Source organism: Pelophylax lessonae (assembly GCF_965119305.1).
Source record: "Pelophylax lessonae genome assembly, chromosome: 12".
Classification (NCBI taxonomy): domain Eukaryota; kingdom Metazoa; phylum Chordata; class Amphibia; order Anura; family Ranidae; genus Pelophylax; species Pelophylax lessonae.
The window spans coordinates 18291758-18309927 of NC_138779.1; the positions used below are offsets into that span (position 1 = coordinate 18291758).

An 18170-nucleotide genomic window follows, 5' to 3' on the forward strand; every position below is an offset into this window, starting at 1 on the left:
CTGACATCCGATGCCCCATAGAGATGCATGGAGCATCCGTTCAGATCCACCTGAAAAACTGACCGGTCCGCATGTGTGAAAGGGACCTAAGGGCCCGTTCACACTGCCCGCATGCTTACGGTTCCATTTTAGCATGCAGGCAGCTGTCTGTCGGCTGCAGTGAGCTGTGGTGAGGGGTTGGTGTGATGCGCGTTTCAACACATCAAAAAGTTTACATTTTTTTGTTAAATTTATTTGAAGTGTACAAAGTGGTGCCTGCCTGTGTGCTGCGGTAAAATGCTGCATGTCTGCATTTTGGTGTAGCTCATTGCACCCCACCCCTGGGCTGTGTTGCAGTGCGAATGGAGCACATAGAAAACAATTGTCATACCCGTGACTGGCGTTCATCTGGTTCAGTAAAACGCCATTCACCACACTATGTGTGAACAGGCCTTAAAACTAGCCAAAGAATTCTATCCAGCCAGTCTGATTCATACATTTCTATTTCCTTGTTCAGTTTTGCAGATCTTGCTGCAGGCAATAAAACAGGAAGCTGAAGACTCGAACCAGGAAGTAGTGATATCATCTGCTTGCCTGTGTATGGTACAATCATAGGACTGGCTGAACAGAATTATGATTAATTAATTTAGCCTGTAAACAGTTCATGTATGTATTTGAACTTTGCATTTTTATTTTGTTTGTCTGGCATTTGATTTGTATAATTTATTGCAGGGAGTATGGTATTCTTTATAATACTGCCCTCTCATTCTCTCGCTCGCCCTCATTCCCTCACTGTCTTGCACCCTTGTTCCCTTATTCTCTCTATCTTGCCCATGTTCCTTCTTTTTCTCTCTATCCCTCTATCCTGCCCTTGTTTCCATAGTACTAATTATATTCTCTGATTTTTAGGAGGGATCTTCTATAGTACGGCTTTACACGACATCGATATTGTCAGCTGGTTGCTTGGCGTGAGTGTTCCGGATACCGTGTTCTCACTGGGACATGCCTTCTGTTCTGGTATGAGGCTGATCATCATAGAATACTCAAAGCTGAACTCAGGGACCCATACAGTGCCTTGCGAAAGTATTCGGCCCCCTTGAACTTTGCGACCTTTTGCCACATTTCAGGCTTCAAACATAAAGTTGTAATTTTTTGTGAAGAATCAACAACAAGTGGGACACAATCATGAAGTGGAATGAAATTTATTGGATATTTCAAACTTTTTTAACAAATAAAAAACTGAAAAATTGGGTGTGCAAAATTATTCAGCCCCCTTAAGTTAATACTTTGTAGCACCACCTTTTGCTGCGATTACAGCTGTAAGTCGCTTGGGGTATGTCTCTATCAGTTTTGCACATCGAGAGACTGAAATTTTTGCCCATTCCTCCTTGCAAAACAGCTCGAGCTCAGTGAGGTTGGATGGAGAGCGTTTGTGAACAGCAGTTTTCAGTTCTTTCCACAGATTCTTGATTGGATTCAGGTCTGGACTTTGACTTGGCCATTCTAACACCTGGATATGTTTATTTGTGAACCATTCCATTGTAGATTTTGCTTTATGTTTTGGATCATTGTCTTGTTGGAAGACAAATCTCCGTCCCAGTCTCAGGTCTTTTGCAGACTCCATCAGGTTTTCTTCCAGAATGGTCCTGTATTTGGCTCCATCCATCTTCCCATCAATTTTAACCATCTTCCCTGTCCCTGCTGAAGAAAAGCAGGCCCAAACCATGATGCTGCCACCACCATGTTTGACAGTGGGGATGGTGTGTTCAGGGTGATGAGCTGTGTTGCTTTTACGCCAAACATAACGTTTTGCATTGTTGCCAAAAAGTTTGATTTTGGTTTCATATGACCAGAGCACCTTCTTCCACATGTTTGGTGTCTCCCAGGTGGCTTGTGGCAAACTTTAAACGACACTTTTTATGGATATCTTTAAGAAATGGCTTTCTTCTTGCCACTCTTCCATAAAGGGCAGATTTGTGCAGTATACGACTGATTGTTGTCCTATGGACAGAGTCTCCCACCTCAGCTGTAGATCTCTGCAGTTCATCCAGAGTGATCATGGGCCTCTTGGCTGCATCTCTGATCAGTCTTCTCCTTGTATGAGCTGAAAGTTTAGAGGGACAGCCAGGTCTTCGTAGATTTGCAGTGGTCTGATACTCCTTCCATTTCAATATTATCGCTTGCACAGTGCTCCTTGGGATGTTTAAAGCTTGGGAAATCTTTTTGTATCCAAATCCGGCTTTAAACTTCTCCACAACAGTATCTCGCACCTGCCTTTTGTGTTCCTTGTTCTTCATGATGCTCTCTGCGCTTTAAACGGACCTCTGAGACTATCACAGTGCAGGTGCATTTATACGGAGACTTGATTACACACAGGTGGATTCTATTTATCATCATTAGTCATTTAGGTCAACATTGGATCATTCAGAGATCCTCACTGAACTTCTGGAGAGAGTTTGTTGCACTGAAAGTAAAGGGGCTGAATAATTTTGCACGCCCAATTTTTCAGTTTTTTATTTGTTAACAAAGTTTGAAATATCCAATAAATTTTGTTCCACTTCATGATTGTGTCCCACTTGTTGTTGATTCTTTACAAAAAATTACAGTTTTATATGTTTATGTTTGAAGCCTGAAATGTGGCAAAAGGTCGCAAAGTTCAAGGGGGCCGAATACTTTCGCAAACCACTGTAACAATGCTGTTTAGGAACTTGACCCCCCCGTTCCATTTTACTTTGATTTCCATCATATCTACCTTTTTAATAATGTTTTTATCTTCTTATACATGCTTTTCTTTTGCCCAGAGTTTTAATGTTATTAGTACAAGCTGGTCAGGCATCCTGTTATACACAGATTCATATCTGCTCTACAGCAATCTTACTATTGTAAAGGTTACCCTGTGATACATGTTGAAGATTGCCTCCAGGACATCCAATAGATATGCTGCGCTATTAATGTTATTGGCCAGCAGCCTATGTGTTGCGCAAAGTGTCCCTAACTATGGGACATACATCACCAAATGTATATGTTGACCTTTACCTGTTTGTACTTAACTAGGAGGACATGGCCCCCTTTTAATTTTAAGAGTCAAAAATATTTTTATTAATATTTAAGGTAATACAAACAGATGTGCTAGACACAACGACAAGAAACATGAAAAAAAAAAAAAGAGCCATCGGGTAAAGTGCAGACCCGGCCAACGGCTATCGCCCATAGCCAGCTCACACAGTCACCATAGCAATAAGATTACAGACGTCAAGTCTAGAGGTTGAGAACAATGTTAAGCGATTGCAAACTACACAGTGAAGTATCAACCAGAAGAGAGATCCTGTTAAGCAGTAGCAACATCAGATGTAGGATTATGCAACTCATCTCAAGGTGAGGAGAAATTTGCAATTGGCTCCTAGTTAATTTTAAACAAACCTGTCAGGGAAGAAAACTGTTGCAGGTATAAAGCATGGGCTGCCTTTAAAATCCTCCTGCTACAGCCAGTTCTCAGGATGTTCTTGCAGGCAAAGCTCTGAAGCTTCCCAGTAGCGCTGAGGCTTGCCCACCCCTTGCTGCCTTCTGTTCATTCCTGTTGGCCAGTGAGGCGTGCAAGGTGATGGGCCAATAGGAGTATGTGCAAGCTCTGACACTACCCAGAATTGTCAGAGCTTTGACTGTCAGAACAACCGGCATTTGGCTTTTTGGAGGCTGCTGCAGGAGTGTGTAGACACCTCGAGGAGCCTACATTTTGTTCTTGACGGGTTCTCCTAAATTTGTGTATCATACACAAACAGCAGAAGGGGAGGTTACATTTTTATAGCAGGAAAAGCAAGAATCTAGGGTGGGTAAAGTCAGGAACTATGGTTCTAGGGTGGGCAAAGTCAGGAACTATGGTTATAGGGTGGTCAAAGTCAGGAACTATGGTTATAGGGTGGTCAAAGTCAGGAACTATGGTTCTAGGGTGAGCAAAGTCAGGAACTATGGTTATAGGGTGGGCAAAGTCAGGAACTATGGTTCTAGGGTGGGAAAAGTCAGGAACTATGGTTATAGGGTGGTCAAAGTCAGGAACTATGGTTCTAGGGTGGGCAAAGTTAGGAACTATGGTTCTAGGGTGGGCAAAGTCAGGAACTATGGTTATAGGGTGGTCAAAGTCAGGAACTATGGTTCTAGGGTGGGCAAAGTCAGGAACTATGCTTCTAGGCTGAGCAAAGTCAGGAACTATGGTTCTAGGGTGGGCAAAGTCAGGAACTATGGTTCTAGGGTGGGCAAAGTCAGGAACTATGGTTCTAGGGTGGGCAAAGTCAGGAACGATGGTTCTAGGGTGGGCAAAGTCAGGAACGATGGTTCTAGGGTGGGCAAAGTCAGGAACTATGGTTCTAGGGTGGGCAAAGTCAGTAACTATGGTTCTAGGGTGGGCAAAGTCAGTAACTATGGTTCTAGGGCGGGCAAAGTCAGGAGCTATGGTTCTAGGGCGGGCAAAGTCAGGAGCTATGGTTCTAGGGCGGGCAAAGTCAGGAGCTATGGTTCTAGGGTGGGCAAAGTCAGGAACTATGGTTCTAGGGTGGGCAAAGTCAGGAGCTATGGTTCTAGGGTGGGCAAAGTCAGGAGCTATGGTTCTAGGGTGGGCAAAGTCAGGAGCTATGGTTCTAGGGTGGGCAAAGTCAGGAGCTATGGTTCTAGGGCGGGCAAAGTCAGGAACTATGGTTCTAGGGTGGTCAAAGTCAGGAGCTATGGTTCTAGGGTGGGCAAAGTCAGGAGCTATGGTTCTAGGGCGGGCAAAGTCAGGAACTATGGTTCTAGGGTGGGTAAAGTCAGTAACTATGGTTAAGAGGTGTCCCTACCATAGTCCTCCTAAGATGTAAGGTGCCCGCAGACTTGCTTTTGGTAGGGGTAACTCTTTAATTTGCAGATTAAAAGGGCTTGCTTCTGTGGCATTGAAGAAGAGCGCAATAGATTCCTGATGTGGTGTTGGGTCTTTAGAAGGGCTGGTAATGGCCATTTGTGGAAGAACCTAGAGAATGATTTGTAACAAACCAGTAGTAATATCGGCCTGCAGAGCTGAAAGTCTCCAATAAAAAAAAAAGAAAAAGCATCCAAGAGTCACTGGGACTTTGATATGAGTTTATACAAAGTAGTGAGAGGGCAAAAACATTTGAAAAGCCCACTGGCTCAGGTTAGGCTTCTGCTGACAGACCAGACTACCCTCCAGTGGGTACCCCAGCAGGCTACCAGAAAAATATGCATACATGAAAGGGATGCCAGACCAAAAGATAGTTGTTCAACCGAAGGTTTTCTTCTGGGGGTGCATTTGTCCAGCGTTTAAACCATATCTGTATATATAATAAAACAGGTAGGTAATATACATGAAAATGACAACAGTAAACAAACAAAAAGGGAGGGCATGAAAATCCATCCCAGAGGTATTTTTATCCATTATATGTTAGTATATAGATAAGACTTACATCAGAGTGAAGTACAGAAGAAATGAAATCTTTTTATTAAAACGTATAAAGTGGATGTAAATGAATGGTCTGCAGGGGAGACGACCAAGCACCAAAGCCCAAACCAGAACCCACAAGCAGGGGAGGACTGGGGCAGGGGGGCAATTGCCCCCTGGGCCGCTTTGATGCCCCATAAAAAGGCTGCACCACTCCTCCCACAGACATGCCCAAAGGATTCCTGGAGAAGAGAAGTAAAAAGTCCTTGCCGCTGATCTACTGAATGAGGACAAGGACTGAGAGCAGGACTCCTCCCCCAGCATGGATGGTGTAAACTGTGTCTGAGCAGAGGCCGGTTCCATGCCCTACTGGAGACTCTCCTCCCCTACCCCCTAGCTAGCCATGACCGAGCTGTCCCAGCTGCTGGCCTGGATTCGGCCGTTGAGTAGAGAGTATCTGGAGCTGAGCTTCAGCCTGGAATGAGGGTCAGGAGGAGACCAGGTAGATGGGTAGTGGGAGGGGGGCTGAATAGCTGCACCGTGGGTCTTTGGTTTGTACTTGCCCCCTGGGCCGAAAGTTGCCAGTCAGCCCCTGCCCACAAGGGACTAAGGCAAAGATGAATAGTATGATCCTAATGGAAATATAAAAAACACAGTATAATATCAAAAATATAAAAGGGATGTATATAGGAGACAGTTTCATGGACTGTCAAAAGTGTAGAGTTTATAGCCATTAGATCAGTCCACCCTAGGCAAAAATGAAGATAAGATTACCTTAATGCATGGGTGTCCAACCTTTTGGCTTCTCTGGGCCACATTGAGTGTAGAGAAATTTTCTCGGGCCGCATATTAAATATATACTATAGTTAAGGTATATAAGTAATAAAATGCAGCCGCGCCCCCCGCACTAATTTAACACAACTAGAGAATGATCAAATGAAATGGAATCAGTATACAGAGGTTTACTTCTTCTGAGCAATAATAAACACTCTAACCACCATGACCACTTCAGTGATTTGAAGTGTTCATGGTGGTAGGAGTCAGAAACACTGCACATGCTCCCCTCCCCCCTCTCAGGCAGCCTCTGTCTACCGTTAGTTGGAAGCTGCTGTGGCCGTGCCCCCGACCTGACTTCCTTCCTCTCCAGCAAAAAAAAAAAATTTGTCAGGGGGCAGTGGGCCGCATTGCCTGAGGTTTCGGGCCGCATGCGGCCCCCGGGCCGCAGGTTGGACATGCCTGCCTTAATGTTTACCGAGTAACATAAATTAGATGACCCGGTATCCAATGTGGTGAAGAAAGCTTCTAGCTTCGAGTCCCAAAGACAGATACACACCTATGTCAAAAACAAAGCGGAGGCTCGTCTATTCCTGCAATCTGGCCCACAAAGGCCGAGAAAGAAAACCTATATTTCAATCCCTAAAGAACACTGGATTAAGGACAAGTTATAATGACAATCATGGAAACCAAAGTAAGATCTCTTATTACCTATGTTAAGACAGCTCCACATGCACTCCTTCCCTGAGCAAAAAGGAAGGAAAGTGCATGTGTGCAGGGTGAGTATAACGCGTAGGGGTTTGGGGTCCATATGTGTTCCTCTACATGAGTGATCTTGTGTAATATTTTTTGTATCTTGTGCACTTTTAATGTTTGTTGCAACAATAGTATCTTTGTATTTATTATGTGATGCTATTATAGCATATTACATTTTTACGTGTATCGAATAACAATAACTTTTATATACTTTTTGCATCCACATTTTCCATTATACCTCCATGGTATCGTAACGTCCCTTACCCAGTTTGACAATCCCTTTGGGATTGATCTTTTCTTGTTTGACTTTTGGGATAGATACCACAATTTGTAGTCTAGAGTGGAACAGAGAATTTTTTTCTAACCATTTAATTCCTACTTCTTTTCCTTGCCTAGATCTGAGTACAATGAAGGATGCGGATACTGTGAATATCAGCATGAAGTTTTCTAGCGGAGCCATAGTGAGTCTGGACATCAGTCAGCACTGCACAAAAACCTGCGACCAAAGGCTGGAGGTAATGCTGGGCTACATGAAAAAGAAAACTAAAACCTGCACATGATGCATAATTCACATGAAAAACTCAGAACACACCCGGCTTCTTTTTACAATACATCCTTGTAGTGGTTTCATCCATCCCTGTAGTGGTGTCATTCATCCCTGTAGTGGTGTCCTCCATCCCTGTAGTGGTGTCATCCATCCCTGTAGTGGTGTCATCCATCCCTGTAGTGGTGTCATCCATCCCTGTAGTGGTGTCCTCCATTCCTGTAGTGGTGTCCTCCATCCCTGTAGCGGTGTCCTCCATCCCTGTAGCGGTGTCCTCCATCCCTGTAGCGGTGTCCTCCATCCCTGTAGCGGTGTCCTCCATCCCTGTAGCGGTGTCCTCCATCCCTGTAGCGGTGTCATCCATCCCTGTAGCAGTGTCATCCATCCCTGTAGTGGTGTCATCCATCCCTGTAGTGGTGTCATCCATCCCTGTAGTGGTGTCCTCCATCCCTGTAGTGGTGTCCTCCATCCCTGTAGTGGTGTCCTCCATCCCTGTAGCGGTGTCCTCCATCCCTGTAGCGGTGTCCTCCATCCCTGTAGCGGTGTCCTCCATCCCTGTAGCGGTGTCCTCCATCCCTGTAGCGGTGTCCTCCATCCCTGTAGCGGTGTCCTCCATCCCTGTAGCGGTGTCCTCCATCCCTGTAGCGGTGTCCTTCATCCCTGTAGCGGTGTCCTTCATCCCTGTAGCGGTGTCCTTCATCCCTGTAGCGGTGTCCTCCATCCCTGTAGCGGTGTCCTCCATCCCTGTAGCGGTGTCCTCCATCCCTGTAGCGGTGTCCTCCATCCCTGTAGCGGTGTCCTCCATCCCTGTAGCGGTGTCCTCCATCTCTGTAGCGGTGTCCTCCATCCCTGTAGCGGTGTCCTCCATCCCTGTAGCGGTGTCCTCCATCCCTGTAGCGGTGTCCTCCATCCCTGTAGCGGTGTCCTCCATCCCTGTAGCGGTGTCCTCCATCCCTGTAGCGGTGTCCTCCATCCCTGTAGCGGTGTCCTCCATCCCTGTAGTGGTGTCCTCCATCCCTGTAGTGGTGTCCTCCATCCCTGTAGTGGTGTCCTCCATCCCTGTAGTGGTGTCCTCCATCCCTGTAGTGGTGTCCTCCATCCCTGTAGTGGTGTCATTCATCCCTGTAGTGGTGTCATCCATCCCTGTAGCGGTGTCATCCTCTGCAAATGGCTGGCTTTTTGTCACTGCTCTCCTATACGTTATCCTATTAGGGCTGAAGATCTATGAGGAATTTTGTAGCTGAACCTTTTAAGCCCCTGGTTGTTGATACACCTTATGATTCCAACAATTTCTCTAAATGAAAAAAAAAAAAAAAAAATTATTGGGTTTTGGTTTTCGATTGCAAAGTGTCTCGCCACAGCAAGCAGAGTTAATTCCGGATGTAGATTTTCTGCTATAGACCCAAAATGAATCTCATAGTTTGGATGTGCTAATTCTGGTAAGAGGAAAAGAAAAATTTAAAGGATAAGTTCACCTTTTCAAAAAAAAAAACAAATAAGCGCACATCTTTTCGAGGGTAAAAAAAATGTGCATTTATTATTTTTTTTATTGGGAGCCTGCAAAGCATTGCACCGGCCATCAGCAGATCGTGGGTGCTATGCAGGGATCTTGTACCTCATACGAGCATTCAGTCACACACTGACAGGAACTCTCAATTAACTACCACAGCGTTCAACAGCTCTGTGTTAGTTCATTGAGAACTACAAACTGACAACCGCAAAGGTGGTTGGTAGTTGTAGTTTCCCATTGACAGAATACTGTGAATGAGTGATGCGGCCGGGTGAGCGGAGCATGTGAGGTAGGGAGACGGCGTGTAAGGAAAGGAGAGCTGATCTGCCAGGACACTGATTATTAGCGCAGCCTCGACAGTGCCTCCTCATCAGTGCAGTTTATCAGTGAACATCATCACAGCCTCATCAGCTCACATCATCGCAGCTTGATCAGCACACATGATCGCAGCCTCGCCAGGACACATGATCGCAGCCTTGCTGGCACACATGATCGCAGCCTCGCCAGCACACATGATCGAATACTCTCCAGCACACCTGATCGCAGCCTCGCCGGCACACATGATCGAATACTCTCCAGCACACATGATCGCAGCCTCGCCGGCACACATGATCGCAGCCTCGCCAGCACACATGATCGAATACTCTCCAGCACACATGATCGAATACTCTCCAGCACACATGATCGCAGCCTCGCCGGCACACATGATCGCAGCCTCGCCAGCACACATGATCGCAGCTTCGCCAGCACACATGATCGCAGCCTCGCCAGCACACATGATCGAATACTCTCCAGCACACATGATCGCAGCCTCGCCGGCACACATGATCGCAGCCTCGCCAGCACACACGATCGCAGCCTCGCCAGGACACATAATCACAGCCTTGCCAGCACACATGATCGCAGCCTTGCCGGCACACATGATCGCAGCCTCGCCAGCACACATGATCGAATACTCTCCAGCACACATGATCGCAGCCTCGCCAGGACACATGATCGCAGCCTTGCTGGCACACATGATCGCAGCCTCGCCGGCACACATGATCGAATACTCTCCAGCACACATGATCGCAGCCTCGCCGGCACACATGATCGCAGCCTCGCCAGCACACATGATCGCAGCCTCGCCAGCACACATGATCGAATACTCTCCAGCACACATGATCGCAGCCTCGCCGGCACACATGATCGCAGCCTCGCCAGCACACATGATCGCAGCTTCGCCAGCACACATGATCGCAGCCTTGCCAGCACACATGATCGAATACTCTCCAGCACACATGATCGCAGCCTCGCCGGCACACATGATCGAATACTCTCCAGCACACATGATCGCAGCCTCGCCGGCACACATGATCGAATACTCTCCAGCACACATGATCGCAGCCTCGCCGGCACACATGATCGCAGCCTCGCCAGCACACATGATCGAATACTCTCCAGCACTCTTTATCAGTGAACATCATCACAGCCTCATCAGCTCACATCATCGCAGCTTGATCAGCACACATGATCGCAGCCTCGCCAGGACACATGATCGCAGCCTTGCTGGCACACATGATCGCAGCCTCGCCAGCACACATGATCGAATACTCTCCAGCACACCTGATCGCAGCCTCGCCGGCACACATGATCGAATACTCTCCAGCACACATGATCGCAGCCTCGCCGGCACACATGATCGCAGCCTCGCCAGCACACATGATCGCAGCCTCGCCAGCACACATGATCGCAGCCTTGCCAGCACACATGATCGAATACTCTCCAGCACACATGATCGCAGCCTCGCCGGCACACATGATCGCAGCCTCGCCGGCACACATGATCGCAGCCTCGCCAGCACACACGATCGCAGCCTCGCCAGGACACAGGATCGCAGCCTCACCAGGACACATAATCACAGCCTTGCCAGCACACATGATCGCAGCCTTGCCGGCACACATGATCGCAGCCTCGCCAGCACACATGATCGAATACTCTCCAGCACACATGATCGCAGCCTCGCCAGGACACATGATCGCAGCCTTGCTGGCACACATGATCGCAGCCTCGCCAGCACACATGATCGAATACTCTCCAGCACACCTGATCGCAGCCTCGCCGGCACACATGATCGAATACTCTCCAGCACACATGATCGCAGCCTCGCCGGCACACATGATCGCAGCCTCGCCAGCACACATGATCGCAGCCTCGCCAGCACACATGATCGAATACTCTCCAGCACACATGATCGCAGCCTCGCCGGCACACATGATCGCAGCCTCGCCAGCACACATGATCGCAGCCTCGCCAGCACACATGATCGCAGCCTCGCCAGCACACATGATCGAATACTCTCCAGCACACATGATCGCAGCCTCGCCGGCACACATGATCGCAGCCTCGCCAGCACACACGATCGCAGCCTCGCCAGGACACAGGATCGCAGCCTCACCAGGACACATAATCACAGCCTTGCCAGCACACATGATCGCAGCCTTGCCGGCACACATGATCGCAGCCTCGCCAGCACACATGATCGAATACTCTCCAGCACACATGATCGCAGCCTCGCCAGGACACATGATCGCAGCCTCGCCAGCACACATGATCGCAGCCTCGCCAGCACACATGATCGCAGCCTCGCCAGCACACATGATCGCAGCCTCGCCGGCACACATGATCGCAGCCTCGCCAGCACACATGATCGAATACTCTCCAGCACACATGATCGCAGCCTCGTCGGCACACATGATCGCAGCCTCGTCAGCACACATGATCGCAGCCTCGTCAGCGCACATGATCGAATACTCGCCAGCACACATGATCGCAGCCTCGTCAGCACACATGATCGCAGTCTCGTCAGGACACATGATCGCAGCCTCGCCAGGACACATGATCGCAGCCTCGCCAGCACACATGATCGCAGCCTGATCAGCACACATGATCGCAGCCTGATCAGCACACATGATCGCAGCCTGATCAGCACACATGACGGCAGCCTCGTCAGCACACATCATCGCAGCCTCGTCAGTGCCCATCAGCAAAGAAGAAAAATTACTTGCAACATTTTATAACAGAAACCTTTTCAAAATGTACGGTCTTTATTCATTTATTTATTAGCAAATTTATTTATTTAGCAAAAAAGAAATTCCCAGTGGTGCTTAAATACCACCAATAGAAAGCTCTATTTGTGTGAAAAAATTAATAAAAATTTCATGTGAGTACAGTGTTGCATGACCGCACAATTGTCATTCAAAGTGTGACAGAGCTGAAAGCTGAAAATTAGTCTGGGTTGTAAAACAACAAATAAGAGATTGCGGATGTTTATAAAATGTATAGCTCCAGAGATCAGCAAGATTGCACAACGCTTTATAAGAGTTTTTATCTTTCATGGTTCAGTTTTTGTAGATGTTATGATGTTGAAATCATGAAGTCGATGGTTTCTGCAAACTAACTTCCATGTCCTCTTTTCCTTAGCTGTACGGCTGTCAGGGATCATTACGTGTAGACAATCAGAATCCTCTGTGCATTATAGAGAATAACTCATCTTTCCCAACCCTTTCCCATTCACATCATGAGAGGTATAGAGAAGCTTACAAAGATCTCTTCCAGCACTTTATACGCACCATCAAAGGTCAGTATTGTCACCTTTTTAAAGTGACCATGTAACCTTTATCCATTCTGGGCAAAGTGACAGTGTTTGTGCAAATCCTACCTCTAACCACTTTATACTCGTCTCTCCAACACTCACCCACTGTGCCTTCCTCTGTTAAGATGCCCACCGAAATACCCAGTGTTGGAGCTCAGGGAAGCTGTTGGCCGCTAGGCCTGAGCACCACATCCTTGGAAAAGGTCCTATGCTTCCCTTGTGATACATATGTGATAGTATACTCTTTGGTATTTTGTAGGGGTGGCCAGGTAGGAAGGGGCAGTAGGGGCTCATTGGGGAGGTTAGTTTTAAAGTGGGGGTTGGAATTTTCGCAGATAATGTTGCTATGCCCTAGCCTAATAGATGAGCTTGACCCCTGTTGAGGATTAGTTGTCATTAGACATGCTAAAGCATTAATAGCTTTACCTCTGGCAGATTTAGCGGCAATCATTTTAAGTTTTGAGCCGTGGATAGCCCTGCAAGCACTACCCAGCTTTTATAAAAGCGGTTTAAAAAAATTAGAGGAGTCGAATGTAAAATTATTGGGCAAACAGGGCTCGTTTACACTTGCTTCAAAATTTGGCAATGGACATGCTTTTTTAAAGCCTTCTGAATGCCAATCAAAGGGTCTGTCACAAAACGAAATGGGTATGTTGCAGTCCTGTTACACATTGCGTTTACGTTGCTTCAAAAATGATACCCCATGTCACTTTCTTGGTGCTTCAAAGTAGGGATCGACCGATTATCGGCAAAGCCGATATATCGAGGGCCGATATGCACTTTCCCCGATATACCGAAATCGGCCCCGGAGGTTACCGATATTTCGAAAAGTGCTTGTACCGGAGTGATGCCTGCAGCTAGTGGCATCACCCCGGTACCGGCGTCCATAGCCGATGGTTGGCTGTCTTGTAATGACAACCCATGCGGCTAAGAAACCCCTCGGGTGTCATTACAAGGAGCGGGAGGGGACGCCCCTCCCTCCACCTTCCTCTGCTCGCCTGGGTCTCCCTTCCCACCGGGAGACCCGGGCATCATACCTGCACGGCCGCCGAAGACCCAATCAAAGCCGCATTCGGCTCTGATCGCGTCTCCATGCAAAAACCCGGAAGTGTTGTCATGACATCACTTCCGGGTACTGGCAGCAAATTAAAAAAAATGACAGCATTCAAAACAGGCAAACTTGGCGTTTTGAATGCTTTTAAGTGCAGAGGAGGGGTTTGATCCCGCCACAAGAGTACCTGGTCAAGTAAAAAAAAAAAGAAAAAAAAAATGTTTTTAAATGTACGATATCGGCTGATACCGATACGCGATGACCAAAATATCGGTATCGGCAATGAAAAAATGATATCGGTCTATCACTACTTCAAAGCATCTCCAAAGCCTCCATAGAAGTCGGACAACGCTTGCTTAAAGCATCTGAAGCTTTTGAGGGGCTTTTATTCAGCGTTTGCTTTGCTTTGTTTTGGAGGTATTGCAGGTATGAAATATCCCAGAATGCACTGGGAAGCCAACAAGCAAACTGGAAAGACGTCATCAGCAGTCACATCCCGGTCCATGTGTATATACAGAGCATCCGGAAAGTATTCACAGCGCTTCATTTTTTCCACATTTCCACCGCCTTATTCCAAAATTAAATAAATTCATTATTTTCCTCAAAATTCTACAAACAATCCCCCATAATGACAATATGAAAGAAGTTTGTTTGAAATCTTTGCAAATTTATTTAAAAAAAAAAAAAAAAAAAATCCCATATACCGCGTATGCCGGCGTATAAGGCGACTGGGCGTATAAGAGGACCCCCTAATTTTCCAGGTGAAACATAGGTTTTGGGTTATACTCGCTGTATAAGACTACCCCCCCCCCTTCTGGGGCAACACTATTTAAAAACCTCTGTTTTGTTTACACCACCTAATCTGTCAGCCAGCTGAATGTGCAGCAATACTGTATGTACCGTAGCTTCGGCTACATACAGTATACCGCGCTGAGCCAATCATGGCGAGCGATGTATTCTGTTAATAAATTCAAAGCCAGCTCGGATTGGCTGAGTCAGAGGTTGTAACATAATAAGCCCGCCTTTCTGGCTCAGCCAATCTTAGCTGGCTTTGTATTCATTAATAGAATATCTGAGCAGGCTTTGTATTCATTAATAGAATACATTGCTCGCCGTGATTGGCTCAGCGCGGTATACTGTATGTATCCAAAGCTATGGTACATACAGTATTACTGCACATCCAGCAGGCTGACAGATTAGGGGGCTTTCGTTTTGGGCCAGCTTGGCCCAAAACAAAATATGTAAAGTAGTCCTAAACCTGGAGTTCTCTTAAGGTTTACATTTTATACTCCGTGTATAAGATGACAACCCCCCCCCCCCCATTTTTGGGGGATGTTTTAAAGGTTAAAAAGTTGTCTTAAACACCGGTACATAAGTATCACAGCCTTTGCTCAATACTTTGTTGAAGCACCTTTGGCACCAATTACACCCTCAAGTCTCTGAATATGATACTACAAGCTTGGCACACCTTTTTTTTGGGCAGTTTCTCCCAATCATCCTTGCAGGACCTCTCAAGCTCCATCAGGTTGGATGGGGAGCGTCGGTGCACAGCCATTGTCAGATCTCTCCAGAGATGTTCAATCAGGTTCAAGTCTGAGCTCCAGCTGGGCAAATCAAGGACATTCACAGAGCTGTCCTGTATTTTGGTTGTGTGCTTTGGGTCGTTGTCCTGTTGGAAGATGACCCTTCGCCACAGTCTAAGGTCCAGAGCGCTCTGGAGCAGGTTTTCATCAAGAATGTCTATTTCATCTTTCCCTCGATCCTGACTAGTCTCCCAGTCCCTGCCGCTGAAAAACATCCCCACAGCATGTTTCTGCCACCACCATGCTTCACTGTAGGGATGGCATTGACCAGGTGATGAGCGGTGCCTGGTTTCCTCCTGACATGACGATTGCTATTCAGGCCAAAGACTTCAATCTTTGTTTTATTAGACGAGAGAATAGTGTTCCAGAAGACTGCAGGGAGGGAGGGGGAGAGAAGAATTTCCAGTCCGATTGCCTAGGCGATCTCAGTGAACGTGGGAGCGGGTACTTATCAAAACTAGGTACCCGCTCTCCACCACCGCAGAAAAAGTGCCATTTGTTGAAGAGGAGGGGATGGAGGCCTTAAAGCGGATCTTTTGATGGAGCCATACTTTAACCGGTTGTCGACCACACGCCGCCTATTTACTGCGGCAGTGTGGCTCTCCCAGGCAAACTGACTTAGGTCTACGTTGGTCGCATGCCTGCAGCTAGGGGGCGAGTGCGCTAGTCAGCGGGGAAGCCGATGCATGAGACAGGCGGCTCTGATTGCCACCTGACACCCGCGATCGCTTCCCGCTGAAAACACAGCCGACCGTTCTTCTCCCTGGAATGATCACAGAGCCCCTGTGATCCTTCTATATAGGATCACAGGTCTCTATGATCATTCCACAAGCCACGGCCCCCCCCCCCCCCCCCCACAGTTACAAACATGCCCCTGGGTACACATTTAGCCCCTTGATCACCCACACTGATAACCCCTTCCCTGCCAGTGTCATTATTACAGTGACATTGCATATTTTTAGCACTGATTACTGTAGTGATGTCACTGGTAACCCCAAAAGTGTCAATAATGTCAGTTAGGGGTCCGATCTGTCCGCCGCAATGTCGCAGTCCCGCTAAAAATCGCAGATCGCCGACATTACTAGTAAAAAAAAAAAACAATAAAAATGACATAAATCTTTCCCGTAGTTAGTAGACGCGATAAGTTTTGCGCAAAGCAATCAAAATACGCTTATTGCGATTTTTTTTTTTTTTTTACCAAAAATATGTAGCAGAAATTAAATTGGCCTAAAATGTTAAAACATTTAGATTTTTACATTTTTTTTTTTTTTATTGGGAATGTTATATATAGCAGAATGTGAAAAATATTGTGTTTTTTTTTTTTTTTTTTTTTTTTTACAGAATTGTCATATTTTTGTTTATAGCACAAAAAAAAAAATTGCACAGGTGATCAAATACCACCAAAAGAAAGCTCTGTTTGTGGGGAAAAAAAGGACATCAATTTTATTTGGGTACAGCGTCGCACGACCGCGCAATTGTCCGTTAACCACTTAAGCCACGGAAGATTTTACCCCCTTCCTGACCAGGGCCTATTTTGCGATTCGGCAATGCGTGACTTTAACGGACAATTGTGCGGTCGTGCGACGCTGTACCCAAATGAAATTGATGTCCTTTTTTTCCCCCCACAAACAGAGCTTTTTTTTGGTGGTATTTGATCACCTGTGCGATTTTTTTGATCATGCGCTATAAACAAAAAAAAGAGCGACTATTTTGCAAAAATAACAATATTTTTCAAATTTTTTTATATGAAATTCCCCCCCCCCCAAAAAATGTAAAAAATCAAAAAATTTTAACATTTTCTGCTACATATGTTTGGTAAAAAAAAATCGCAAAAAGCGTATTTTGATTGGTTTGCGCAAAAGTTATTGCGTTTACTAACTATGGGAAAGATTTTTGTCATTTTAATTTTTTTTTTTTTTTAGCGAGTAATGGCGGCGATCTGCGATTTTTTTTTTTTTTTTTTTGCGGGACTGCGACATTGCGGCGGACAGATTGGACCCTTGACTGACATTTTTGACACTTTTGGGGGTACCAGTGACATTACTACAGTAATCAGTGCTATACATATGCACTGTTTCTGTGAATATGACACTGGCAGGGAAGGGGTTAACTTTATTTGAGAAGGAGGGGCTAAGTGTGTCCCTAGGGGCGTGCTTCTAACTGTGATTGGATGTGGCTTGTGATGTAACAGCAGAGATCAACGGTCCTACATAGAAGGGGGAGAATGACAGGCGGCTTTGTTTACATTAGCCGCCTGCCTTTCTCCCGGTGTAACCGACGATCGCGAGTGACCGGCGGACATTCCGTGAGCGAGCGGGAGCGCATCTCCTGCGGCGCGCGCTCGCTCCCTAGAGCCTCACAGGCTAGCGACGTAGTCCTACGTCACTTTGCCTGTGAGGGGCTGACTGCCGACGTAAATCGTCGTTAGGCAGTCGGCAAGTGGTTAAAGTAACACAGTGCCGAATCGCAAAATAGGGCCTGGTCATTAAGGGGGGAAATCTTCCGGTCCAGAAGTGGTTAATGTGTGTTAAAGTCAAAGCAAGTGTAAAGGAGCCCTTACTGCGTTCTCGGCATGGCCCTGATTTCAAGAATGTGTGACCAACTGGGCATGTGCGAGTGATGACACTTGGAGAAATATGTGACATCTCTCAAAGATGGAAGGGTTTGGGTGCGATCTAGAAAGGAGTAGGTGTGTAGCCTACTATGGGGTGGGGACGTTGTTTTGCTCCGTTTTTCCCTTTACCTTTGTACTGTTTCCACCTTCATTTATAAAAAGAATGTATTGGTTGTTTTGCAGGCAAGGAATGTCCAGCAGTCACCAAAGAACAATACCTCTGCGCACTGCAGATCGCGGCAGCGGCCGAGCAGTCATGGCGGAACGGGTCGGCTGTAGACCTGCGGAACGAGGCCGTAGATA

At 46.7% G+C, this 18170-nt stretch overlaps 1 protein-coding gene across 1 annotated transcript in view; it reads left to right on the forward strand.

The window, feature by feature from the left end:
* The window catches only part of LOC309567831 (myo-inositol 2-dehydrogenase-like), a 49589-nt gene that overhangs the window by 31176 nt on the left and 243 nt on the right, over nucleotides 1–18170 (forward strand). Inside the window, exons 7-10 of the mRNA XM_082273317.1 lie at nucleotides 889–996; nucleotides 7328–7446; nucleotides 12448–12604; nucleotides 18051–18170. The exon at nucleotides 18051–18170 is cut by the window's right edge and continues 243 nt beyond it. Of these exons, the coding sequence (XP_082129443.1) occupies nucleotides 889–996; nucleotides 7328–7446; nucleotides 12448–12604; nucleotides 18051–18170 (504 nt within the window). The remainder of the gene's footprint in view (nucleotides 1–888; nucleotides 997–7327; nucleotides 7447–12447; nucleotides 12605–18050) is intronic.